This window comes from Cryptotermes secundus, unplaced genomic scaffold (genome assembly GCF_002891405.2).
Source record: "Cryptotermes secundus unplaced genomic scaffold, Csec_1.0 scaffold706, whole genome shotgun sequence".
Classification (NCBI taxonomy): domain Eukaryota; kingdom Metazoa; phylum Arthropoda; class Insecta; order Blattodea; family Kalotermitidae; genus Cryptotermes; species Cryptotermes secundus.
Genome location: NW_019727104.1, coordinates 142502 through 162837, shown reverse-complemented (window position 1 = coordinate 162837; position 20336 = coordinate 142502). Strand labels below are relative to the sequence as shown.

The 20336-nt window shown below is 39.0% G+C and overlaps 1 protein-coding gene across 1 annotated transcript in view; it reads right to left on the bottom strand.

The window, feature by feature from the left end:
• LOC111864468 (glucose-6-phosphate 1-dehydrogenase) overlaps positions 1-20336 on the bottom strand; it is a 64264-nt gene that overhangs the window by 14137 nt on the left and 29791 nt on the right. Inside the window, exons 2-6 of the mRNA XM_023851728.2 lie at positions 15773-15894; positions 14368-14514; positions 12888-13105; positions 7929-8087; positions 6795-7014 (exon numbers count right to left, since the gene is read on the bottom strand). Coding sequence (XP_023707496.1) covers positions 6795-7014; positions 7929-8087; positions 12888-13105; positions 14368-14514; positions 15773-15894 — 866 coding nt within the window. The remainder of the gene's footprint in view (positions 1-6794; positions 7015-7928; positions 8088-12887; positions 13106-14367; positions 14515-15772; positions 15895-20336) is intronic.

Sequence of the window (20336 nt, the reverse complement as noted above, 5' to 3'; positions counted from 1 at the left end):
GAATGTGGGGCACCGTTGGGTTACACGAATGCTTCAAGGCCTTCCTTACACTGCTCGAATAGATACCGGGCGCTCATATTATAAGGTAAGTTTATAAAAACCATCTTTTAAGATAATTTTAGTGAAAGTTTCATGCTTCAAGGCGTCCCATTCACTGCTCAAATACTAAACAACCTGCTTCCATTGAAGATATAAAGGGCGCGCATATTATAAGGTAAGGTTATAAAACCACCTTTTAAGAGCATTTTAGTGAAAGTTTCATGTTCCTATCTCATAGAATTTAAGAACAATGATGAAAAAATAATTTTCGAGCAAAATTTAAATGGCCGGCTGAATATATTACCGCAGGAGCCGCGGCCGCGGAATTTAAATGGCCACGTAAAAGGGTTAAACCATGTAAGGATTTATGGAATGCTGAGTAAATGAATGAATGAATGAATGGGTGAGAAGAATAATGTATGAAGGGCTTTAATTAGAAACACAGAAGGAAAGAGACCACTAGGAAGACCCAGATGTGGACAGGAGGATAAAATTAAAATGGACTTTAGAGAAGTAGGATAGGGTGATTTGGACTGGATTTGTGTGGCTGAGGATACGGGCCAGTGGCACGCTCTTGTGAACATGGTAATGAACCTTCAGATTGCATCAAATATTGAAAAATTCTTGAGTAGCTGAACAACTGATGGCTTCTCAAGAAGAACTAAGCTCCATGGAATTAGTTGCTTATAAAAGGATAATGTGGTGTGCTGCCAAAAAGGACAGACTACACAGCCACTGATAGGCAACGGCTGCAATAAGAATGCGTACTTCAGCGGAAACGCAATACCAGTGGACTGTTGCCTAGGAATAACTTAAACAACAAATGTGTTACCCTGGAAATGGAAGGACATCCAAGGAAACGAATACTACCAGTGGATAAAACAGAACCCTTGAACACAATTTTGACTCTTCAGTTCAAGTGCACACTATAAAAGACCAGCTTCAATGAGACCAGTGAGTTTTTAGTGTAGCCCTGACTAGAGCAGAAGCCAGCTTGCATCTGGCAAAGAGATACTGAGAAGACTTCAACAAGATCAGCAATGCAAGTAACTGTGATAGTGAAGATGCGAATAATTGTACTTGCGAGTGTAAAAGAGATGGTCTAATAAACATCTTAGCCAAATCTGAGACCCATGTAAATTGGTTGTTGCGTTACATAGGCAACACCTGACAATATGATGGAACAGATCAAAACAGCAGTCTACCAAGTATATTTTAAACATCCAAACATCTGAAGAAAGCAGTCTTCTGGGATTTGGCGCCGTGTATATGTGGTGTTAACCGATGTTTCGGAGGAACGTCGAAACATCGGTTAACACCACATATACACGGCGCCAAATCCCAGAAGACTGCTTTCTTCATAGTCACCGCCGTGAAAGCCTCAAATCTCACATCCAAACATCTACTGTTATACAGAGAAACAAAGTCAAATCCAAGCAATGGGTATAACATTTTAAGAAGTATGAAGGGAAGTACAAACAAACAGCACAGTTAGGAATGAAATTGTTAGAGAATATATTGGAATAAATAGTATACTAATAGAGATAGAAAGAAACTTTTATAGTAGTTTGGCCATGCAAACTAGACGCATACAACAAAAAGTAAATTAGAATTAAAATTTGAAGAAAAGAGGCCTTGGAGATGACCCAGAACAAGATGGTTTGGCAGGTATGAGGAGATATCAAGAAGAGAGGTACGATCTAGAAAGAATTCAGAAGGAAGGCTTAACAGAAGAAGGAAGAAACTAGTGGCCCTAATAGGAGAATTAAAGAAAAAAAAATATGAAGCTTTCTAACTCTTATTTCAGCTCTTTCATAGTTCTGACTTCTAAACAGATAGACAGAGCAGTTTTGTGTGAAGTCTGAAAACAACAGAAACAACTAGCTCTTTGAGAGCATCAAGTATGTGCACCTACCTGTAGCTATTGTTAAGACCTGAAAATTAAAAATTAAATTAAACCTACAATCTGTAATGTGTAGCTTGATGTATGACATCATGCAGACAGAATGGTAGACCATTTTCAGTGCATTAAATAATAATTAATACATCATTAATTTTATTTCCACCATTCAAAAAGATAAATATTTTTGGTGCTGTTAACCTTTCTACTTTATGAGTACATGAAGTCACTGGACAGCAGCACCTGCTCCACATGCATCAGATTCAATCATGAATATTCTTTGGTCCCTGAATATGAAGAACAGGACAGTTGAAATAAAAGTTATGACATTTATCATGTCCTTGAATTTTTGGCTAAGTGCAATGAGCATCTTCTTCAGCTATCAGTCATAAGAGAATGTGTTTAGCATTCAATGTTTTGAAGACTCTCTGTCTCAGTCATCATGTGTTGATGCATGAGAGACTGCCAGTGGNAGTACATGTGTGGTTGTTGTAGGAGGAGGCGCGTGGGGGGGGGGGGGGGGGAAGCCAGGATTCTGTCCCTACAAAGTTCTAAAGGGAAAAAAAATTAAATTGAAAGAACAAGAAATACACCAATTACTAATACCAAAAAATAAAATTATCTTAAATGTGGCACCATCTATATTGCAATATAGAGGCCCAAAATTCTGAGCGATCCATAAAAGTATTCTTGAGTAGTATTAATGAAATTCTGCAAAGAAATAGTCTGGATCCCCCCCCCCCCAAAAAAAAATAACTGTTCTGGCAGTGCTCATGGGTTGTCATGATCAGTTCCATGATTGACAGATGAAGACAGAAACATGAACAAATAAATGCAGACTTTACCCCTTGGTCTAAGCATCATACTGTGAAGGTGTATGGGAGGTAAGACGTAAGTGCCATGGATTCTCATTTGGAGCATTAGTCAGAGGCAAGTAGTTAGCCTCCCACTGTGGACCAAATAAGTGCCATTCATTTTTCATGTTCAGGAAGTCTCAAGTTCAGACATTGACACAAAGAATGGATAACCTGCCTGAGGTCTTCTGTGGCCTTCCTTAGTTTCTCAACGCAGTTCCTGGGACCGCAGCTTAAATTAGCCCATGGCTGATTCCTTACACATCCCTTTCAATTCATTATTTACTAAAAAGCTGTTGTTTGAAGTTGTATAGTCTTGGATATCGACAAAATTGTTAAATAATTAATTATCCATAACCCAACTGTTTTACCCTCACATCCATGGGAAAAGCAGCTACTTGGGCAAAGAGTTTGGCCTGAACATTTCAGGCCCTACCAGATACTGACTCCTGACCAGTTTAATGATAGAGCTATCTGGTTCTTAAATATGTGTGTAGAAGTGGTTTTACAAAGGGCGTTCCGTATATAATGCCTCCTATATTTTGTGTTAATATGTAACATCTGAGCTGGATGCTGGTGGTGTTGTAGTAAAGGCTGAACCTTCCTGCCAATTTACTGTTGGTTTGGTTGTCATGCGACAGATGGTGACAGCAGAGCAGTTTACCAAAATGGTGTCTGACACAGAACTGCATACGAAACAGAGATCTGTTATTGAATTTCTCACTGACGAACAAACTGCACCCATTGACATCCATCGATGCATGCTAAAGGTGTACGGAGACAATACAGTGAGGTGGTGGGTAATGTGTTTCAACAGTGGCGAAAGTGAAGTGCACAACAAGCCACGCCCTGGGCGTCCCTGCTCAGCTGCCACTCCTCACAATGAACAGCACCTCGATCAGCTCATTTGTACAGATCAGCGGATAATGACCAGGGAACTGTGTGCACGGCTTAATATCGGCTGTAATGCATTGGAAACGATGTTGGAGAAGCTGGATTATTGCAAAGTTTGTTCCAGGTGGGTCCCAAGGATGCTTACACAGGATCACAAAACTCTTCAAATGGAAGTCTGTCAGGACCTGTTGCACCAGTTTGAGGCTGAAGGTGACAAGTTTCTGGATAGCATCGTCACCGGAGATGAGATGTAGTGTCACCACTACAAGCTGGAATCCAAACGACAGTCCATGGAGTGGTGACATCTGGATTCCCCAAGAAAAAATAAGTTCAAGACACAGCCATCGGCAGGGAAAGTGATGTGCTGGTCTTTCGGGATTGGCAGGGTGTGATTTTGTTGGATTTCCTGGAGCCTGGTGAGACTGCCAATTCTGAATGCTACAAGATGATGCTGACTAAGCTGAAAGCCCACATTTCCTGAGTCAGGCCAGAGAAACAGACAACCTTTCACTTGCAATACGATAACACTAGACCCCATACCAGTTTGGCGACCACCGCGCACATTGCAAAGTTTGGCTGGACTGTCTTACCACATCCACTTTATAGCCCCAATTTAGCACCTTCAGACTTCCATCTCTTTGGGCCTATGAAAGATGGACTACGTGGGCAACATTTTCAAGACAACAATGCTGTCATTGCAGCTGCAAGAAAGTGGCTAGCCTCTGCTGGCACAGACTTTTATGGGCACAGCATACAGGCTCTTGCTCATCACTGGCAAAAGTGCATAACAAATGGTGGTGATTATGTGGAAAAATAACTGTAAGTAGCTGAAATCTTGCTCTATTGAACTTTGTTATTATGCTTTCTGTATCTGTTGTAGTTTTCATTAAAAAAAAAATAGGAGGCATTATATACGGAACACGCCTCGTATTTCTAAGGTTATTGTGTAAGTGGTTTTAATAGTTAGAATCCTTTCTGATGATATTATAGAATATGTCATAGCACATGGAAGCGACCTTTGTTCTCTACTGTAAATAAAATTCTCAGTTTGGATTAAATGTCCTTGTAAGTAACTTAATACACCATGTACCAAAATGACTGAAGAAACTGCAGAAAGTAAAGATGATAGGACTTTACTTCCAGTCTCTTCCGCAACACCTCCCACACAGTTACAGTCGACATCTCCAAATCATGATTCCCATGGCACGTCCCATGGTGTACAGATCTCTTCGGATTATGAAGAAAAGACTGTCTCATGCATTCTACACTTTCTTCTGACCCAAGCGGACGTCCTGCTCTTTCCCAATTACAAATTACAAATTCCCATTGACTGAAACAGCTGATAGAACACCTAATGCAGCTGGCAGATGGAGGATGTAGCTTGAAGGCCCCCTGAACAGAAACAACTGATTTCATGCTTTGCAAACTGCAGCACACAAAACGCTTTTTCTGCTGGAGTCACCATTTTCTCTTTGTAATGTCACGGACTGAGAGAGAGAAAGGGGAGGAGTGGGACTGCACATGAGATCGAAAATTCAATACCTGCTCTTTCATTCCATGGGGAAATGTTTCCAAAGCCACTGACTGCCTCTGTGGTCTAGTGGTCAGAGTTCCTGGCTACAGATCCAGAGGCCTGGGTTCGATTCCCAGCGCTACCAGATTTTCTGAGAAGTCTGGAACGGGGTCCACTCAGCCTAATAAGGATAATTGAGGAGCTATTTCAAGGAAATAGCGGCTCTGGTATAGAAAAACCGAAATTAACGGCTGTGGAGATTTGTTACATTGACTACACTACACCCTCTATCTGCTAAAGTTGGCACTAACTTCGCTGACAAGCGGCGGTAGCTCAGTCAATGTAGTTTGCTTGTGGACTAAAACCACGGAGTTTGCTTCTTTCCAAAGCCATTATGGTCACTTGAAATGGCTCCAAACATTCTGGTACATGCTGTATTTATTTTTAATGTAGTATTCTTATTGCATTACAATACTGTGTAGTCTTGTAGGTAGCTACAAACATTTAAGAAGAAATACTGCTTCCATCTTCACAGCTTGAATGTAGAAATAGCAGTCTCCTCTAAAATATTAGTACCCATCTGTCAGTAATTTGAAATATGTAGGAACAACCATACTGTATCCTCAAAATATCAATACCATATTGTCATAACCCAGCAGACCACAATATAAATCTTCACCCTCATGAGAACCTCAGGTTATATGAAATATCCACTTTCCTTTTGACACGCAATTACTTTCTTCTGTCTAGTTACTTCTTATATCAAAGTGCTAGGACACATCTACAAATCAAATCAATTATAATTACTTTCCTTGTTTTATGGACTACAGATATTCTGCAATGAAACAACAATTTGACAATGGATCCTATTCTGAGGCAGCTTTATCCAGTGCATACTACCAAAACCTGTAAAGGTTAAAGTTGTCCCTGTGCTTAACTAATTAAGCACTACACCATGAAGGTATATGGGGGAGTGGTCAGTTTCATGCCCCAGCTGCTTTACCCCCGGGGAAAAGTCCCTGGTACCCACTGGATAGGAGGTTGACTGACCCACAGTGCCCTTTTGGACAACGTGGAGAAGAGAAAATTCTTGACTATACTATACTTGCCAGTCACTATACCAACTTTGCTATCCGGGCTCTCACCAAAACCTATAGTGCAGTTTAATGTACAAGTCGTATTTTTACATCTGGGCTCTGGGTTGCATGCAAGAAGTAATAGGACAGTGGTTTCAGCTGCACTGTGGAAGGAGGGATAGTAGCACACTGTAATTATGGTCCTATTACAGCCCATACACCTCCTGTAACATTTATCTTAGTGGAATCAACCAACTTCACTTGGTATTCTGGTAATAATGGCCAGCTCTAGCAACAAAGACAGCAATTACAACAAATTATGTAACTCGTGACTTTAGAAATGAGTTTGAGAATGTGCTACATGTATGTGCATTTGTAATTTACTGAGGACTGGATTATAACTTTATGTTACACAATACATTCAATGCAGTGTCACACCCCATTGCATTACCATGACTAAAATAGTTTACCTTATTCTGATTTAAATAACTTATATGAAGCCAAAACAGTAAATTTACCTTCTCATTTCGAATGTCATCTGGATGAATTGATACTGGTTTCTCCATTGCAACTAAACTTAGAATCTGCAATAAATGATTCTGCATCACATCCCTAATTATTCCAGATTGATCAAAGTAGCCACCACGACCCATAGTCCCAAATGGCTCCTTGAAGGATATAAGGACTGAAGAGATACATTCCCTATTCCATGTTGGACTGAAGATACGATTTCCAAATCTGTATGCAACAGAACATAGTATAAAATATTGAACACACTGCATATAACATTTAGCGGGTACATAATATTGTCTTCTAGGTTATGATGATGTGTAGGCTGGTAAGCAGGTGCCAATATTTTTCCAGATTATGCAGTGTCATATGTAAGATGACGATGATATGAATTTGGCCGCGCCATAGCTCAAGCGGTTAGTTGCTGTCTTCCCATTGTGGCGGCCCAGGTTAGATCCCAGATCTGGGCAAGTGGGATGTATGGTGGACAAAGTGGCGCTGGGGCAGGTTTTCTCCAAGTACTTCGGTTTCCCCTGCCAATCTTCATTCCACCAATTGCTCCACAATCACCCTCACCTATCATCTGCGGCTGGTACAATAGGCCAGAAGTGGCTGCAGTACAAGGGACTTAGTCCCACCCCACTAGCAATAAAAAAAATTATATGAATTTCCACCACCTTGAAAACCTAAAATCTTATATATTCAATAAGAAACATAACCAAACATGAGTCAATTTTATGTTGAAATGCCAACAGAATTGGCATCAAAACAACAAGGTTTCAGCATTTTTTCAGATCACATGAATGAATCTTACAAAAATTTCAATTTAACTAACAAAAATAAAATTCTTTTAGCAACTGTAAAAGCAGATTAATATGATAAAACCTTAATATGTAAATATGTCTTATATAATGTAAAACTTCCTGTGAACATTTTATCAATAAACAGTCCTTTGTAATATTTCCTGCTGATGGTAAAGTAGTTACTTTATAGTTTGCACTATACACAAAGTAAAATTTCAAATAAAGTTATGAAATTCTCCACTTACAGCAGTTGCTGAACTTTATAAAACAAGAGACTGGACAATTATTTGTGATCCACAGCAGCTTCAAGTGATTAAAATGTCTGGTAGTAGAACATACCGCAAAGTCATGAGATTCTGAACCATTTCTTTTCCAAGATAATGGTCAATGCGATAAAGTTGTTCTTCTTTGAACAATGATGCCAAATGGTTTGACAACTTCAGAGAACTATCTGCATCATGACCAAAGGGCTTCTCTATAATCACTCGAGTCCAGCCACTGAAAGAATACTGGAAGTTATCAGAAAGCTATGAAAATCTAAATAATTAAATGTCTTCTCTTATATTTCCCAAACACTGGAACTGATGTTATGCTTCTGTCCACCTGTAACAACATGTTTATTTAAAAAAAAAAAAGTAAATTATGTCATAATTTTGTTTTAATTTTCTATTATATTAACATTAACATTAACATTAAGCTATAGTTCATAGATGTCTGTTCTACAACCATAGCTTATATTTCTTTACTAGTAGTGACAGAACTTATAGGAACTATTATGGTAGCACCCATACATTTCTCCAATAAGTGTGTGGAAGAAATTAGAAATTGTCAGAATATCCAGATTTTAAGTCCAAGTTTTTGACATTCCAAATAAAGAGAGAGACAATGCAGAGGATACATAAAATACATAGTGCATGCAATTGTATAAAATATTATCACATGTATTACTGACTAATAAAGCAAGTTTGGGATTGGATGTATGGGTTCATTTACTCCTTATATGCACCACCAGTAAGCCTATGATTCAGTTAGGAGGGATATATTTTATAATAATATGATAGAATTTGGCATACCCATGAAAGGAGTCAGGCTGATTAAAATCTGTTAAACTAAACATATGGTAAAATCTGTATAGGAAAACATTTGTCTCATAATTTTCCTATCCAGAATAGTCTAAAACAAGGAGATGTCTTATTGCCATAACATTTCAACTTTGCTTTAGAATATGCCATTAGGAAGGTCCAAGAAAACCAGGTGGGACTGAAATTAAATGGGACATATCAGCTGTTGGTATATGCTGATGATGTGAATCTACTGGGTGATAATATAGATACCATAAAAAAACACACAAAGTTTAATCGGCACTAGTAAGGAGGTTGGTCTAGATGTAAACACAAAGAAAACTAAGTATATGTTTTCTTGTCACCAAAATGCAGGGCAAAACCATGGCATGAAGATAGGTAAGAGACAGTTGAAGTTAAACAGGAACCAGCTACGATGGGTGGTGGGACTACTTACAGGACACTGTCACCTCAAAGGACACCTCTTCAAACTGAGTCTAAGTACCAGTCCCACTTGTGAGAGGTGTCAAGAAGAAAATGAAACAGCCATATATACCCTGTCTGAATGTGAGGCTTTAGCTTATTTAAGACTGCGTCACTTGGGTCAATACTTTATGGAACCAAGTGACTATTTTGATGCCCACACGTACAAAATCTGTGCTTCATTCAAAGCGCAAGATTGCTGAGGGAATAATCAAAAGGGGAAGCACAATAGATCACTGTAGTTCACGGTGCAAGGGTTGAGAAGGCCCACCCCTTACACATTCATTCATAGGAAACAGACGTTTTGAGAATGTGACACAGTTCAGATATTTGGAAATGACTGTAACAAGTCAAAAACTGATTCAGGAGGAAATTAAGATGAGACTGAACTCAGGTAATGTTGCTACCATTAAGTACAGAACCTTTTGTCTTCTCATCTGCTGTCTAAAAACATGAAACTTAGAATATACACAAACATAATTTTGTCTGTGGTTTTGAATGGGTGTGAAACTTGGTCTCTGACTTTAAGGGAGGAGTGTAGACTGAGGGTGTTTGAGAACAGGGCACTGATGAGAATATGTGGACCAAAGAGAAATTAAGTGACTGGAGGCTGGAGAAAACTGCATAATGAGGAGCTTGATATCTTGTACTCTTCTCCAAGTATAATTAGAATGATCAAGTAGAAGAGGATGAGGTGGGCAGGGCACGTGGCACAAATTGGGAGAGGAGGAATGAATATAGGATATTGGTGGGAAAGCCAGAAAGAAGGAGACCACTGAGAAGACCAAGACATATGTGGGTGGACAATATTAAAATGGATCATAGAGAGATAGGATGGGATGGTATTGATTGGATTGATCTGGTTCAGGGTAGGGAGCAGTGGAGGAACATCGCAATGAACCTTCAGGTTCCATCAAATGCTGGGAAGTTCTTGAGTAGATGCAAAATTTGCTGCTTCTCAAGAAGGGCTCAGCTCCATGAGTGAGTGATGCACCACAAATAATTATACATAATTATAGGGCTATGGCTATTTGTACAATTTATAATTCGCTGTTACACACACACTCACACACACACACACACACATGCTCAAACACACTCTCTCTCTCTCTCCCTCCCTCCCTCCTTCTCTCTCTCTCTCTCTCCTGGTAACACATTTAAAATTCAGCCTCATTGAATTACACACTCCAAATATTACACAAAAATAAAGTTTCCTAATCACATGTTAAGTCTTCACAGACTGACTTATAAGTTTTCATTGAACTTCCCGTAGCTATCTATACCAGAACTGACTGACTCATAGTCAAAGTCACAATGTGACTCATGGTCAGTCAGAGAGTAAGACCAGATATTTATTACTGTTTGGCTGTTACTGTCTTGATTGTGTGGGGCACTCTTTCTGATAAGAGGACGGGTCTGTCTTTTGTGTATGCTTCTGGCCCTTACCAACCCAGTCTTTCTCGGGTCCGAGTCCCTTGGGACTTGTGACCATAGTTTACTGCCTCAGATTTGAGACTTTCCTTTTTGTCACCTCCTACAACTTGCAGGGTGACGGGGGAACATTTCTGACTTAACCAAGTGAAAACTCACTCACTCACTGACTCATACCACCAGCTGCCTTCAAGATGACTCCTCCGCACGAACCCCACAGAAAACACCGTCTTCTTTTGTTTATAATGCATGTTTACAACTTTGTTGCCTGACAACAGATGTCCTATTGTTCCATATGTTAGATTTGCATGGACAGCACAGAAGACACAGTTTCCCCTATATTGTTTATAAGTTCTTAAGGGGTGAGTGTTTACCGGCCGTTGCACAGAAATAGCAGTTCTTCCATTGGTGATTCTATCCATTGCCATGAGAATGTATTTGGAAATTCCTCTATTGTTGTGTAACCTAGCAACGGAATGTCTACCAAGAAGTCTGTCTTCGTGGGAACTTGTTTACCAAACTGTTGCCTAGCAATGGATGTACATGTGACAATATGTAATGCAGCTTAAAATTGATGATACATTATCATAATATGTTGTTTTCTCGGCATACAGGACCTTATTATATCATGAATTCTGATACACCACAGTGATTATCGTGCCCCCCAGTAGATTACATACTATAAATGTCAGTTTCACATACGAGTAGCTCATAATGCAGATAATGAAGCTGTGTTATATCAGGGCCTACTGCATTAGAGTACTGACCCATACATCTGCTTCTATTTGTTTCATCATCTATTTTGTGGAACATAAAAATGACTCATTATTACATTATTTTGTCCTTTCTGCATTTGCAAGCTTTAAGTTTTGGAACTTAATGGATAAAAGTGTTTGGGAATCACTAATCTAAATAATCATATGAATGAAACGTTATTTTGTAATCAATGCTGTATATCTACTTCTAATTTTGTACTTAACAGGAGAGAGGGAAACTTATACTGACATTTAACCATGCCCCTGTCTTTCCTACACAACACTTTTATTGACATAACCAATTAGAGTGCCATTATGCACAGCTTTTCATCATGACACTATCATCCCATAATTATACACAATTATGTAAGTCAGTTCACTGCTTATGCTTGAGGTAACTGTCAATGGATGATGCAGTATGGAATTATTAAACTTAGCTAAATTCAGAGGAAATCTCTGAGATTATATAAATTAGAACCAAGTGAAAGAGTCTTACAGTTACTGCAATCAGAAGAAATATACTTCCACCATGAACTACTTTGTAAATTGCTGAGTATGAATAACAATATTTAACTGTGAACAAATTTTACTAAATGTTCATTGCTAAATTGTTGGGCTATTCATCGTAAGGGACAAGGAGTTAATGACCACTATTATTGAAAGAAAATGCATGATAATGTTTAAGTTACAACACTGCAAAAGTCTTTGTATGTGACACTTCAAGGACTGCCATAATTTTGAATTTGGACAATCCAAAAAATTGTACATTTTTGTCTTGAATTATGCAAGTCTTCGTTGCAGGGGTTTAATAATATTCATTTAAGATATATAATTTCTCATAAGAGGAAGAATTAATGCAGTTATGGAATTGTTTTTAAAAATCGCAAATTTGATCTGTACATATTTTTAAAAGTATTTACAGTGATGCACTATTTGAAATCTTCCGCATATGAAAACACTTCACGTGAATCACCACAGATAACATATAAAGGTTAACTGAGTGATGATATGATATAATATTATGTTAAGCCACACAATGTATTGAAAAATTAAGGTCCAATCAGATATAACATTGTTGAGTGTGACAGAAAAGGTAACTGATAATTTGTCCAGATATATTAGTTCCGCCAATAGTGACATGTAATAACATATCAGATTACATATCATACTTGAATGGGACAGAGACCCATCCAGATTATAACAACTGTTCAGAACCTTGAGAAAAACTTCCAGAGTGTAGGACAACTTGGCTATTCCTATGTGTACAAATATGTATGCTTCATTCAGAAATATTCTTGCTAAAAACTATGGAAAAGTTAACTGCTAAACTATGTAGTTATGCTGGTTGCAGCAATAGTGATATATGATAAAGCATTAAATTATATGTTAGCTTTAAAAAAGAGATGTTGATCCAAATGATGATGATGAATAGTGAACCTTAGGAGCAGCTTCCAATGCTAATGCAGGAGAAAGCCTTGATCTAAGACAAGTAATGACTGTTGAAAATAGAAATTACTGACAAAATATATCAGTGTCATTAAGTAAAAAACGATTCTATACTTGCTTACTTTTTCCCCATGCAGTGATTATTGATTAATACAGTTACATCCTTAAACACAGAAGGTGGCAATGCAAGATAGAAAAGCCTGTTAGCTGCTATTCCATTCTCATGGCGAATCAGGGCTTGATTTAACATCTTAAAATCACCATGATCATTGTAACTTCCTGCTATATAATTATTCAGTTTCCAAAACTGTTCATATCTGTCCTCTTCTTCTGGCTTTACCTATGGAGATGAAAAAAATTAGAATAGTAGTACAGATAAATTAATATTGCACAACTACTATCTGAAGAAAATTATTAAAATATTAATGTTCATGTGGGAATTGGTTAGGATTCAGAAAAAGCTGTTGCTTACATTAAAGAATTATTTTAGAATTAGCATAAAGTGACTGAGACACGTTAGGGAATCACTATAACATGAGTAGTATCACTAGAGAGGAGGTTTAAAGATGTATCAAATGCAAGCCTCATATGTTGATGCAGAATTAAATGAAACAGCAGAACAAAAATATAAACCAGTGTTTCCAATATAGTGTTCTGAATATGCAGAACTCAGGGAATGTGCAAATATAATACGGAGTGTCCCAGGTATTTGGTGCCATACTTCAGGAGCATACTGAGGATTCCCTATAGAACAACTTTGAAATAGGAACCCGTCCGCAAACGTAAAATAGCAGCATTAGGGCGGCATTTAATATCATCTTAATATGAAACGTGAACTGTCCCTGAACTTAACAAAGTAAGCAGTATGACATGGAGACTTGTAGGGGAATAACAGTATAGACCCACGTTTTCTTCATCCCAGGACTAGTAGGAGACGAGTGGTCAGCTTCACTTCCCGGCAGCTTTACCCCCAGACAAAGATCCCCCATTACCCATTGGATAAGAGGTTGGCTAAACCCCAGAGTCGGTCTGGACAACATGGAGAAGTGAAAATCCTTGACCCCACCAGGACTCGAAATGCAACCCCTCGGCCATCCAGCCAGTAATGAGTCGCTATACTGACTGCGCTATACCATCTCACTTCTTAAATATGTTTGTTTTATTATTATTTTACAGCCTCCAGATCGACTATGGGGCACAAGCAGCCTCCTATCCGGTTGCTACTGAGGATGTTTTCCGGGTGGTAAAGCGGCCAGGGCGTGAAGCTGACAACTCACCCCATCTAGTACAAAGCTAAAAAATGGAGTTATACCTCCACTCGCTCATATGTCTCCAGTTAATTAAACACAGCGAAAATATTACCTCTATCTTTATATTATTCCAAAATTAGTAACATTTTCCCAGAAACCAAGGCCAAAGAAGCTGATGATAACCTTGATATCTCTGAATGATGCTTAATCAGAACCCCATTTTCCATACCCACATACAAGTTGAAATGAATTCTTTTAACATACATTAACTAGTCTTGTTGTTATGCCTATAAACCAAAACAAAGTTCTCCATGTCCATTCAGTAAAAGTGAAAATAATAATTGTTACTTACATTCATGTACTGGTGGCATTTTTTTCGCAGCTCTTCAACTGTCATCTTTGAGCGAGCATATCCATAAAATGTCGTGTTGCTAGGAAGCAATCTATCACGATACAACCACCACAGGGTTGGATAAATTTTCTTAGTTGCCAGATCACCCTTGGGAAAACAAACAGAAGAGTTCAGAGACCACAAATGTAGCCATGGCCATGCTATAGCTCAGGCAGTTAGTCGCCGGCTTCCCACTGCGGCGACCCAGGTTCAATCCTAGGTCCGGTCATGTGACATTTGTGGTGGACAAAGTGGCACGGGGGCAGGTTTTCTCTGAGTACTTCGATTTCCCTAGCTAATCTTCATTCCACCAAATGCTCCATACTCATCTATCATCCAGGGCTGCTATAATAAGCCAATTAGTGGCTGACATATCGAGTTGAATCATTCACACTCAACCTCAAGAGATTAATTAATTATTAATGTAGCTAGTCAGAAATTTCTTATATAAACTCCAAGTCTCTATTATTAGTCTACCATAATTATGATATTAATATCATATTAGTGTAGTTCTCAATAGTAAACCTGTATTTATTTGATGACAGCTCCTAATATCATAGTTTTGTTACATTCACCACCATGGTGATTGCAAATGTTACTGATCATAGTAACACAAATTACAGAAGACTATGAAGAAACAGTTATGGTTAACTGATACATACTTATTTGGTATCCCTGGAGGGGTGGAGTGCATTTGTATAAAGCATTATTCAAGAAAGAGATCATAAGTGAGAATGAAACAAAGGAACATAAAGTTACAACCCACTTATTTCAAAGTAACAAATATCGAGTGAACATCAATGAAAGAAAGAAATTCACAGATATATAGAAAAGGCTAATGCTTGCTATTCTGACATTATGCACATTCACTGAGTGTGTCAGCAGTCGGAATTTGTTGAAATTTTGAACATGGCAACAATAAAGATGCTCGAGTTGGTACTGCACTGTCTAGCTTGCCAGAAAAAAAATAATTGCACCACATGTGTGTTTAGCAGGACTATTTATGTATATTACTGAATCAAGTTTAATGTATTAGTATAAATGCAATTGTCTTGTGAGAAATGTTTAAGTTTCCAGTGAAACTGTGGTTCATAGCATCCTTTGTGGGCTACAATGTACACAAGCAGATCACAGCAAAATAAATATAGTGTGACCGATATGATATTGATAATCACAATTTCCCACTGAAACTTAAAGCAGGTTTAACATAGTTGAAGTTAAAAAAACCTGTAATTCAACTTCAATTTCAGCACCATGTCTCAAATGTACATGGGTGAAATAAATAACGGAAGATAAAATTAAGAATATGACTGCAACTGCATTTGAAAATTCACATTAAGTGTTCCATCTTTGTTAGACGTCTTACCGAAGCTCCCATCGTCACAAACGCATGAGGGACACTTCCTTCAAAATTTGAGCCCTGTGAGGCCATTGAGGGTGACTTGAGAGAAAGCCGAATTAGAGATAAGAACTCTGCACAGCAATTTCCTGTAAAACAGATAAATGTAAAATGCATTAAAACTTCATTCGTTGTTGTAATGGTCCATGGCGATTTCAATGCAACTGTAGTTGCATCCCCTTCACACTCATCTGCTGAGTTCAATAGGCACTTTTCTTTCGTTAATGTTAATGATTATGTCATGAGCATGTGTCATACTGCTTCTACAGCATTCATTAATTTTAATATATGATTTGTATTGTTATATATATGGATAAATGTACTGCTGAATGTATTAAATTTGTTTGGTTTCCATGACTATAAATACTGATGAATACATGTATGACATTTACATAAAAGTAAACAAATAAAGTAAAGCTATCCCTGTAACAGGCCGTGAAGGCCCATAGGGTTGTGAGACGAGGGTCCCACATTATCCAGACAATCCGCTGAAAGATGGCGGTCAGGTTGTCAGCCTTACGCTCCAGCCGCGCTTTACTCCCCAAGAAAATTATTTAATTAATTCCTGGTACTCATTTCTGTTAGAGGCTTAGTCGACCCCAGGGCCATAGTGCGGCTGGAAGAATTAGGTCAATTGAAAAAAATCCAATAACCTCATTGGGACTTGAACCCACGACCTGGAAAAGAAAATGTTTCTGATCCCTGTTTTAAAATTTGGCAATAATCATTCTGCCAGTGGAGTCTAGAGGAAATGTTTGCATCACAAACTTGTCAACCAACTGTATTTTGCAGCATAGGAATCAGACATTTGGTTGACTTTAAATTGTGTGTAAAAATAATAAAATGAATCCTTTCAATTGTTGAAATCCTAGTAACTACTATCCTAAATGTGTATTGAGCATGTTAGTGTGGTGATAAAGCTCTAGACTCATAGGCTCACACAGGAGGTACTCGATTCAAATTTCCGCTCGGCTAGGGGTTTTTCGTGTTGTACTCATTCTGTCTAGGCATCAACGAAAATTAGGTTTAGCAACTGCTGACTTTAAAGAGACTGAACAATGACTTGGCAGGAACATGTGAGTAGCTGTGGCATACTTTCACCTACCGAGTATTGACATGGGGGGGAACTTTAGTCACCCTAAGCACTCAGACCATTACTGGGTCCACTGTACACTCCCAATCTCCATAGCTGAAGACCTTCATTGTGCCTGGTCAAAGGTGGGCACTGATAACCTACGTTGAGGTACTATCCAGGCACTTTACTTGAAGGACTGAGGAAAACCAAGAAACCATGCCCCCAGTCAGAATAGTCTGTCCTTGCAAGATTTAAACCAGATACCCCCGGTATTAAGAGCAGGAATAGCGTAGCTGGTACAGCAAAGGGCTATGGGCTGGACGACCAAGGATCGGAGTTCGAGTCCCGGTGAGGGCAAGAATTTTCACTTCTCCATGTCGTCCATACCGCCTCTGGGGTCCACCCAACCTCCTATCCAATAGGTAACTGGGGTTCTTTCCCCAGGGGTAAAGCGACAGGGCCGTGAAGCTGACCACTCATCGCCAACTAGTGCCGAGGTAAGAAAATGTCGATCTATCCATCCACTTGCCCACACGCCTTCATGGCATAGTGCTTAATTAGTTAAGCATGGGGACAAATTTAAATCTTTTAGCATCACTATGTAAAGGTCCTAGAAGGGATCCACCTATCATCTAAAGAGTACTAAAACCTACCTTGAGAAAGAAGGATTAGATAAAGTCAAAACCTAATCGGGGCTCAACTTTAAAAATAATAGAAAAAGAACAACGTTACTATTCTAAACCTAGGCTACTGAACAGTAAGAAGTAAACAGAGTAAGTATATTGTGACATAACTACTTAAACATTGTCCATTATGTGGTAACGGCTTTGTACGTAAACAAGCGAGCTATCCCTAGGCAACGGATATCGAACACATCGGCAACAATTGAATTATGTAAGATTTGAGGTTTTCACGGCGGTGACTATGAAAAAAACAGTCTTCAGGGGTGTGCCACCATGTAGATGTGGTGTTAACCGACGTTTCGGAGGAACGTATCGCCTCCATCTTCAGGGTAGAAGGAAAAATAAGAAAATCCGCAAGCGAAGAGACCGTGAGAACCGGTACAAGCAGACTGGTGTTCGAAATAAACACAGCTATGTGAGAGCAGTGAAGGGGGGGGNGGGGGGGGGTGAAGTCTACATGGGAAAAGTGGAGTGGGAGGGGTGAAGGGGCTAGGACAGAAGCAGGGTTTTGTATATAGGAAGACGAAGGCTGATAGTTGTCATAACCGTGGCGGTCCTTTGGTAAGGCACTGGCGTATGGTTAGGAGATAGTGGTTGGAATACATGACTATTTTTGTGAGAAAAAAAAAATTAAGAAATTTGTGCATGTAGGAAGCAAGTCAGTTATACCTGTCACAGTCCAACTCGTTTCCCCACCAAACAATAAACACATAAAACAGAAAATTGATTTCTTTTCTTCACTTAGTCAGCCATTTCTTCTTGTGAAACCAAGATAACGGAAACGTTCTTTTCTGAGTCTTGCAGTTCTGATCAAGTTTGAAATCTGTTGGTTGATGCGCGCCAAGAGATTTACTTGTAATTTCTCTTCTAAACTCAAAGTTGAGAAAGGTGATTTCAGGAGGGCGTCCACCCTATTCATATTAATCACTAATTCTAATACGAATACAATATTAACCTAAAACCTAATTTGGAAATTACACTTGAAAAACAATTTTAATTTAGGCCTATGCTAAAATTACTTTATTCCCGAACTTGTATCTTCTCCACTGCTCAAAACACAACTGAAAGATGGAATGTGAATGCTTTCTGAAACCTATCCTCTGTCTATTCTTACAAAGAACGTGTTACTTAAGGCTGGAAGAATAGAGGTAAGTTCACAATTACATCCACACTCCAGCTGTCCCTTTCAGCCTTGTGTATAGTGTTCTTTTTTATTGCGGGCTTGTCAAAACTAGCCCCAAGCGTGACATTTCAAGACGCATGCGATACTTAGAATCCCTGAAAGTTTCACTGAACTTAAGGCTGCTAACGATACACACAGTAAGGGCTAGAGACGAGCTAGTCCTTGCTTTATTGTAACCGTACAAATAAGCTGTGATATGGCCAAGACATCACTACTGCATTTTCGTGTCTCCTTAATTGCATCATGATAACGAGAAATATTAATATTTTGATACAAATTTGATCTCAATAAACAGAATAAAATATGAATGAATATGAAAATTCAATACTACAAGAAAATCATGTGGGGCTTAGCCCCTTTAGCCCCTAATGACGCACCGCGTGTAAAGCTCTCCCTGTGAGAGGCCATGGAGGCACATTCGGTTGTGACACGTCGAGGCTCTCACATTTCCTAGACAGTCGGCTCACACAAGGCGGTGAGGTTGTCAGCCTTACCCGCCGGCCGCCCTTTAGCCCCCATGAAGGTTCCTGGTACTCAATTCTGTTGAGGCTGAGTCGACCCCAGGGTCATACTGCGGCTAGGATTAGGTAAATTGAAAAAGAAAACCCATCTCATTGGGTTTCGATCCCGCGACCTTCGGCTTGTAGCATAGTGCCTCAACCAACTATTCTACCGCTTATACAAATCATTATAATTAATTGTTTTGTGATTAATTTAAAGCTACTGTAGTTAAATTATATTTCAGGAACTTCTAAACTTGGCGTCCGTCCTGGCCTCGCGACTGAATTCGGAACTATACATCGTCGACTTGTTCGGGTTTGAAGAGTTGCAGTGACGTCACATGCTTCAATGTTGCAAACTCTCTTCGACAGTGAAACGAATTCAAGTCACTGCAGCTCGACTGAATTCAGGCGCGATGTAACGTGTCCCTGAGAGGGTTCCAGAAGAATTCAAGTTTTACGTAAGAGTGCGTTGTGTTTGCCTGAAGACAACTCAGTGTAATATACTTCACGGACTCAAACCATCCGTATTATTCGCAAGACGGGGATCGAAATCTCTCGGTCAAATTCAAATGAGTAAACCTCGATTAATTTGGGTCTGTTTCAGGCAGCTACAACAAACAAACTCCATGGCCTGTAGTCAGCAAGCAAACTATACCGGGCAGCTACAAATTATTACATATATATTTACCAGTGTTAATAAGTGCAAAGACCTACAAAATTTGAATCGCTATATCTCAATGGAACGGGGTGCTTAGGAGACCTTAACATTTCACTTTTCTACGTGACTGAAAATAATTACCATATCCACGAATCACAGGTTCACCTTCCCGTAAAACCCTTTATGTCGCCTTAAACGCAACCAGAGTAAATTGGCTACGGGGATGTGAGGATGAAACGTGAAGTCCTATAAAAGACCGGATATTTCTTCAAAAGCTAACGAAGGATTCTATTTCAAGGAATCAGTAATTTAATTAATTTTCATATTATGTAAGTTTTGAGGTTTTCACGGCGATGACAATGAAGAAAGTCGTCTTCTGGGTTTAGGCACCGTGTATTCTTCGTTTTGGCCGACGTTTCGGAGGAACGT